At 47.0% G+C, this 7807-nt stretch overlaps 1 protein-coding gene across 1 annotated transcript in view; it reads left to right on the plus strand.

The window, feature by feature from the left end:
* RUNX2 (RUNX family transcription factor 2) overlaps positions 1–6176 on the plus strand; it is a 240342-nt gene extending 234166 nt beyond the window's left edge. The window contains exon 8 of the mRNA XM_025890755.2: positions 5606–6176. Within this exon, the coding sequence (XP_025746540.2) occupies positions 5606–5721 (116 nt within the window). The 3' untranslated portion in view covers positions 5722–6176. The remainder of the gene's footprint in view (positions 1–5605) is intronic.
* The last annotated feature ends 1631 nt before the right edge of the window (positions 6177–7807 follow it).

The raw sequence follows: 7807 nt of genomic DNA on the forward strand, positions 1-7807 counted from the left end.
ATCAGAAAAGAAAATTCTAGCAGCACATTACAACGAAACAAGACCAAAAAAAAAAAAAAAACCACACACACACACACACACACAAAAACCAACCCACTGCACGCAAATTCAAAGCAAATTTCTTTGACTAAAGCCATCCCCTGAAATCACATTAATAAGTCCTTGCTCCTCTATCAATTTCTTTTCCACTTAAAAAAGTTATTGTTAAGATCAGAGTTCAGAATGACAATAATGTGAAAAATAAAATGTTCTCCTCCCTGCCTGCCTCCCCTCCTCCACTGGTTCTACTCCAGACAACTTCTTTGCCTGTCCAACTTCACCTCCCTTCTCATCAATGGGAGCAGTGAGAACTGCACAGGTCCGCCCATAGTCGGGACATTGCAGTCTGTGGAGTTCAGTTTCCTGGAGCTGGGAATCAGGAGGCTCGGAGTTCTGTGAGACATGGAACTGGAGCCCCATCATCTGTTACTGAGCAACGAATCACCCCCAAACTCAGTGGTGCAAGAGAGCGATATTTTATTACGCTCACAGATCGTGTGAGGCAGGCACAGCAGGGATGGCTGGTCTCCATTGCAAAGGTGTGTGGCCTTGGCTGGGAAGACTCGAAAGGCTGGGGGTGCCTCAGCTTACAGGTCGGGTGTCTGGATGGCCTTCGCTGGGACTGTCTCCTGGGAGGCATCTGTGTGGGTCTCTAGCGCAGTGGCCTCGGGGTAGTTAGGCTTCTAGCACGGGTGCTGGGCTCAGAGGACAAGTGTCCCAGCCAACCTGGTGGAGGCTGCATGGCCTCTGGTGACAGAGCCTCAGAGGTCACATGGTGTCACCTTCATCATGTTCTACTGGTCAAAGAGGTCACGAGCCCACCCAGATTCAAGGAGGGGGCCTTTTGCTCAGGGGAGGAAGGTCAAAGAATCGGCAGCCATGTTGTTAAACCCTCACATCCAGTGATGGTGCCTTCTGAAGGCTGACAGCCTGCCGTCTGAAGGATTTTGATGCCACTTCTAGAAGAGAGAGGCAGTCTAAGAGGTGAGACTGGGAGACTTGATGAAACATGGGACTATTTTGGCTAATCCTGGGGAAAGTATGTTTTTAAGCAGTTTGCTTAACTTTTTCATTTGCCACACTGGAGAAGTGGAACCACATCACCTGCGTTTTAGCTGGAGTAGGACTGCCCCAGCGGACCCTGAGGCCTTCATCCCGAGGCCCATGTGGGGATGAACTAGACTCAGCTTTTTTTTTTTTTTTTCTTCCACCAACAGCAGAGGAAACGCGGGTGCAGGGAAAATCTCCCCCCAGAGCCAAGCAGAGGGAGTTGTAGCCCTACTTTGAGAGGTGGTTGGGCCTCACCCTCCAGCCTTCCCCTCACCTGTGTACATACCCAGAAGGAACATCGTTTGTATTGAGTCCAAAGAGGAGTCTTTGAAGCCCTCAGAGATCTTCAGAGCAAAGTGCTGGGTGAGGTCGGGCATTCAGGAGGGCTGAATGAAGGGAGGGAGGCTGGGTGTACGCCAACCCCGGGCTGCTTGAGGCTGAACACGGCTCCGGTGATGCCCCCCTCACGGCTGGGCAGCCCAACAGTGGTGTGGTCTGAGGCCAGGAACGCGAATCAGCGTGCTGACCTTCCCCCTCCCCTCCCCATTTGCTTGTGCTCCGGAGAGTTCAGAGCTTTGCTCTGGCTTGGCACTGTGTTAGGCACTTTGGATCATGAACCTGTTTCCATTTCAGCCTCACAGTACTCCTATGAAGTAGGCATTATGGTTCCAGTTTTACAGTTAAAAGACTGATGCTCAGAGAAGTTAAATATCTTTTCTAAGGTCACACAGCAAATAAGAAGGGACCCTGGAATCCCCAAAAGGGCAGGGTCTGTTTGCTTTTTCAAAATCAGCATGACCATGGGGCAAGGAGGCCACCCTCTTCTCCGCCTGTCCTCCAGTCTTCACCCCATTCCACACTTTCTCCTTTGCTTGAAACCACAAGATTTCCATCATCAGGCTCCTTAATGCTTGCAAAACCGAATCCCTTCATGGTTAGGGCCAAGAGGGAGTTTTCTGCAAAACGGATTCGAAGAAATGCTTTAGAACTGTGCTGTCCAATACAGTAGCCTCCAGCCACATATGATTGTTTAAATAAAGCTAAACAAAATTAATACAATTAAATAAATGTAAAATGCAGTTCCCCGGTCACGCTAGCCACATTTCAAAGGCTCAACAGCCACAGGTGGCTAATGGCTTCTGTATTAGATGGCGGAGGGGTAGAATATTTGTATTGTTGTGGACAGTTCTGCACAGTGCTGCTTTAGAGACTAAGTAGAGGAAGAACCACATTTTTATACCTGACACCATCGCCAGTTTTATTAATACTTTCAGTGGTACTCGAGGTGTTGATTTTTTCCGAATATTTCTCAGAGGTAAAATAATAGGCCATGTTTTTATAGTACTTTATAGTTTACAAACTGTGTTCCTGTCCTTCATCTCGTTTAACACAGCAGCCTTGCGAAGCATGGTAGATAATGACGTTACAGGTAAAGTAACAAAGGTTCAGAAAGGTCAAGCAACTTGGCGAAGGTTCTATAAACAGTAGATGGTAGAGCCAAAATTTCAACACAGGTTTTCTCACTGTGTGCTTTCCACAGGGAGAATTCGTGTGTATGACGCCTGAAATTATCCTTAGGCAAAATTATTAAGTCAAAAGTAATTTACCAGTGTTCTTGTGGGGAGAATTGTGCTTGTCAGTTTTTCTTGTTTAGACCATCAGATTTTTCATTAGGTCTTGCCACTAACAAATACCTTTGTTTTCTTTCCAAAGTTGTTGGCAGCTTCTATAATTAATTTACCTTGTGAACACAGTTTACATTGGTGTATATTTATTAATTGGAAAATTACCTTTTTAAATTAGTTTATAATGAGAATGATTATGTTTACTGTCACTTAGACAAGTGGTAAATAAAAGAGAATCAATTTGAAAAAGTGACTTTCCAGAACTAGGTGCAATGGAAGATACATATACACAGGAAGGTAACCAACGGGGGTGCTGGGGAGTTCAGTCAGTTGAGCATCTGACTCTTGGTTTTGGCTCAGGTTATGATCTCAGGGTCGTGAGATCAAGTCCCTTGTTGGGCTCCGTGCTCAGTGGCGAGTCCACTTGAGATTCTTTCCCTCTGCCCCCCTCCCTCTCTAAAATAAATAAAATCTTTAAAGAAAGAAAAAGGTAACCAACAATACCTGGTCAAGCATGATGTGTGTCAAATTAACATATGAAAAGCAATTCGTTTTTCACTCATTTTTAAATATAATTTAAAATATGTACCATCCACTATTCTAGACGCTGGAGGTAATAACCAAGACAGATGACCAGCAAACCTGAAATAAAATAGGTAACATTAAGTCCAGGTGTGATAAGAGTTTTGTGTACACAAAAAAACAAAGAAAGGGGATAGAAAGTGATGGAGTAGGTGGGGATACTGTTTTAGTTTGGGTATAAACACTCCCGCCATGGCCAACTTCGAGCTAACGATATGACATCACTAAAGCCAGAGTTGAGACGTGGCGCCCACAGTGGGCTCTCATGGGCTGGGGTGGGCTGTCTCCAGCTTACTTTTTCTTTCCACCTCTGCAAAGTGCCTGGGCATTTTTCTTAGGGAATCTCTGGAGATCCCGATCCCCTCATGCTTATGAGTGCAAGTAGAAACCACAAATGCTTTTTCTCGGCTACTTCTGGGAACAGCTGGTGCTTTGGGGCTATTTTGCTGGAGTTGGAGGCTTTGTTGTTTCACGTTTGATAATTCCACCACACGCTATCTCTGTTCATTGAAGTGCGTGTGCTGGGTTGCCATTGCAAATGGTCATGAGGTCTGTGTTCCTGAAGGGAGAGGCCTGATTGTTAGCTTTAGCAGCATGATGAAAAAGAATGAGCTAATACAGCGGTAAAGGAGAAAACCTGGCTTATGGTAAAAGTTCTTGTGCTTGGTGCAGGCCACTTGCAGAAATCATTTCCCTGAGAAAATGTGGGAGCATAGTGGAGAGGTGTTGAAATGAGGGGACTAGGGAGGATCCAGCCTGGAAAAGGTGGATTGGGGAAGACCCATGTGACAGGTGATGGAAGGACAGAGGAACGGGTGGACCTGGGCTTCCAGCCCAGCAGCTGAGACCCTAACAGCTATGAAACCAGGGCCTTATTAGCCACTGGTGGCTCTGGCTTCCTCATGGAAGTGACAGTGGTAGTGCTGGGTGGTTGATTTCCCCAGTAGTGCTGGGGAAGTTGGGGAAGAAAAGTCCCTCTAAGTTGCTTTGTTTGTGAAGTGAAATATGAATTAAGAACGATGCCAGTGGTGTGAGTAATTTGCTGGAGAGTCATTGGCTGAAATTTCCCACAATCTTAGAGTCTATAGACACTAATCATGGTCTAGGCCCTCTCTTTGATATTCTGTGACTGAAGTTGAGTTGATAGAGGAGTTGCATTTGGCTTAGAAATATGACATTTCATAAGCCAAGCAACAGAGAAGGAGCAGACGAAGAAGTAGAGAAAGACAAAAGGGTGAGCAGGAAAACATCCCTTGAAACATGAGCCAGAGAGCATTAGCTCATAAAGGACAAGAGATCGGAGCTCCCCAGAATCCAAATGTTGCACTATGAGCCAATGAGTAACACAAGCAGTGAGGCTGTGGACCTGGGGAGCGACATCCAGGAATAATGGAAGCCGGTGGCCTCAAGACAGAAAAACACCGTTCCTCCCAATGCAGTCCTCGGGAATCTAGTGTGTCTGGGACAGGGACAGACTTGAAGCTGAGCTATCAGGACACATCTCATAGCACAGCCCTCAAAGAGTGCCAGCTGGACCCTGAGCATGTGCCTTCCCACTGAGCTACAGCATCCTGCTGCTGTTCGCACCCCCTCCAATGCTCCCTGCACAACCTGCTGCTCAGGGAGCTTTGCTCCCTCGGAGTGAAGGATGTGGACATGAGGGTGAAGGGGGCGTGGAGAAACCAAATGTATAGAAAAATGTCCTCTTCTTAACTCAGATAGACTGGTGGGTCCCTGAGCACCAGCTGCAGACAAGTAATAAGGGAGAGCCAACAGGTTAAGGAGGAAGAGGAAAAGTCAGGCAAGGTGAGCCACAAAATCCCCTGGTTCACTGTGGGAGGCCAAGTGAAGAGCCACCTTCTCTGTGAGGGCCTGGGTTCTTAGCGCTGCTCAGCCCTCGCTAACTGTGCTAACAGGGGCAAGTCCCTTCAGTCTTGAGGCTTTAGCGTCCATATTAATAAAATGGCGATGGCGGTAGGCCCAGATGGTTTCCAAGTTCCTGTCTAGTCCTCTCATTCTCTTATTTTATCAAGGCCAGTGCCAAGGCTGGCTTCTGAGGAGTGCAGGGTTAGGCTGTGGTCCAGAGTAGCCAACTGGCTAATGTGGACCAGATCTACTAGCATCACCACCGCTGTCCGTATTCCAAGGTTTGCCCTTCTCTTGGTAGGTCCGGTGGGGACTGGCTCTTGCCTGGGATGGTCAATACATGGCACTCACATTCTGTCTGCCGCATCATATGCTAACGGCAAATAACCCATGGTTCCCCACTACATCTGGGTTAGATGTCAAGATGCTTAACTGCATTGCAGGTGGCATTGAGATGAGGAGCACCATACCTGGACGTGGTGGCCACGCTCTTACATTTGGACTAGGCAAAGAGGACTTTGAGAAGAACTTAGCCTGGGGAGGACTCCTGATCCTCTGAGAGCATCTATGACGCTCAAGGACAGCTTTCCCACCTGCTAAAAGTATCCTTCTCCTGGGACACTTAGCTGTTTATCAACTGACTCCTTGCTCATGGGACCAGTGAGTCAGTCCTGTTACAATGTTGCTTAACTCGTAACATGGAAATAATAATATCTGCCTTGCCTTCATTTTAGGGTTCCAGGGAAGTGCTTGGAAAAATACCAAGTGCGAAGCAACTGTAGGATTATTAATAATGTTGCTATTATACGTTTTGATTGATGAGATTTTGATAAAGGGAAAAGCTCTCTGCCCTCCCTCCTCCACCCCCGTCCTCAAGACCTGTTCCCAAAAGTACATCTCAGTCCACACTCCAAAGACATTTCTTGGAACCACATCTTAGTGTGGTTCACCCAATAAAAAGCCCCTCTGGCTCCAAGTGGGCATGAAAGTTCATCACAACATTTGCCATCAATAAAAAACCAATTCTTTCCATATGAAAAGCATTACTGCTGTCGAATGGTTATTGAGTGATGATACCTGAATATTGGGAACACAGGAACAGGGAACTGTGCGTACAAAGGGAAACTTCACAGGGACGCCAAATTGTAAAGATAGAAATGCCAATATCCGAAGGAATTAGTTAAGCAGAGCAGGGTACGTTTGCCTTCACCAAGCAAGGACGAGGAGGGGTGAAGGAGTGATGGGAGGGGGAGAGAAGCAGCAGGGAGGAAGGAGAGAATCAGTGCTGCTTGGTAGAGGAGTCACAGATGAGAGTGACACACAGTGTGACCGTGACAGCCCACAGACCACGCTGCCGTATGGCCAGCACTTTTCAGTCCAGGAATTTGTCAAAAGTTATCTTCTGGAAAATACTGTCACAACAGCCGTTGCCTTTATAATTAGAGCTCCCTTGGCCACACGGGAGCCCTGGAGCTCGTTTGAGCCACATCCATGCCTGAGGAGCAGGAAGCCGGGCCAGAACGTCAGAGCAGCCTTCTTTGAGGCTCCTCAAGAAGGTCAGCCTCTTTCAGAAACCCAAGCCACTGCCTGGGAGCCTTCCTGGCCAGGACCGCCCGCCTGCTCCTTCATGCAGTTCTTTCCTCTGCCACTCTTCTGTTCCCATCCATCTTCTGGTGCTGCCATGCATGCTCACTTGCTACCACTTACCCCTGTGGTCATTCCTGGCTGGCCAGAGGAATGTGGGTCAGTGTGGTGGATGAATAATATGGCTCTGGAGAAGAGCTGGGGTTGAACATGGCTTTATTCACTGCCTGGCAGGCCTGGGGCAAGTCACTTAGCTTTTCAGCCTCAGTCGCTTGATCTGTTCAATGGGAATGATCCGTTCCCTCGTGGTTGAGGGTGAGGAGCAGATGGAATCAAACAGTGAATGTCCCATGTAAAGAGCTATACATAGGTGAGGTTGGGTAATCATACTCCTGGTTTGCCTGGGACAGTCCCTGTTTAGGACTGTTGTCCTGATGACATCAGTAATGGGACCCCATTTCATTCTTGAAAGTGCCATGGTCTGGGTCATAAATTGTATCACCCTGGGCATTGTAATTACTGATAGATGGAAATACGGAGGGTCTAAATGGGACTGGGAACTCTCCCCAAAAGACCCCCAGGTCCTCAGAATGTGTGTCCCTTCCTCCTCTGTTGCAGAGCAGAATTTCATGTCTGTGCATCCTGATTCACTTTCAAAATAAAAATTCTTCAGTTAGTCCATTAAAAGAAATAACCGCCCTGTTTTAATTTCAGCAACGGCCTTGGAATGAAAAGACTACTAATTACTCCAATTAACCAAGCACATTAAGTGCACATGTTCAAACGAATATTAACATACCATCAATCTTGGTCCTGAAGTTCTTGAGATGCTGGGATGCATAAACATTTAGTGGAAGAAACTGTGACTGCAGAGAAAACACAAACAAAGCAGACGGTTTGTTTGTGCAACTGTCTGCTTGTGGAGAAACAACCAAGAGACATGGAAAGACATGAGGGTGTCTCCCAGTTTATGTTTCCAATTATTGCCCAAAGGAGACAGAACAAAGAAACTCCTATTTATAGCCAAAGTCTAAAGTGGGGGACGGTGGGGGGGGGAGGGT

Source organism: Callorhinus ursinus, unplaced genomic scaffold, assembly GCF_003265705.2.
Source record: "Callorhinus ursinus isolate GAN/ISIS: 27379988/994484 unplaced genomic scaffold, GSC_fseal_2.0 scaffold22, whole genome shotgun sequence".
Taxonomy (NCBI): domain Eukaryota; kingdom Metazoa; phylum Chordata; class Mammalia; order Carnivora; family Otariidae; genus Callorhinus; species Callorhinus ursinus.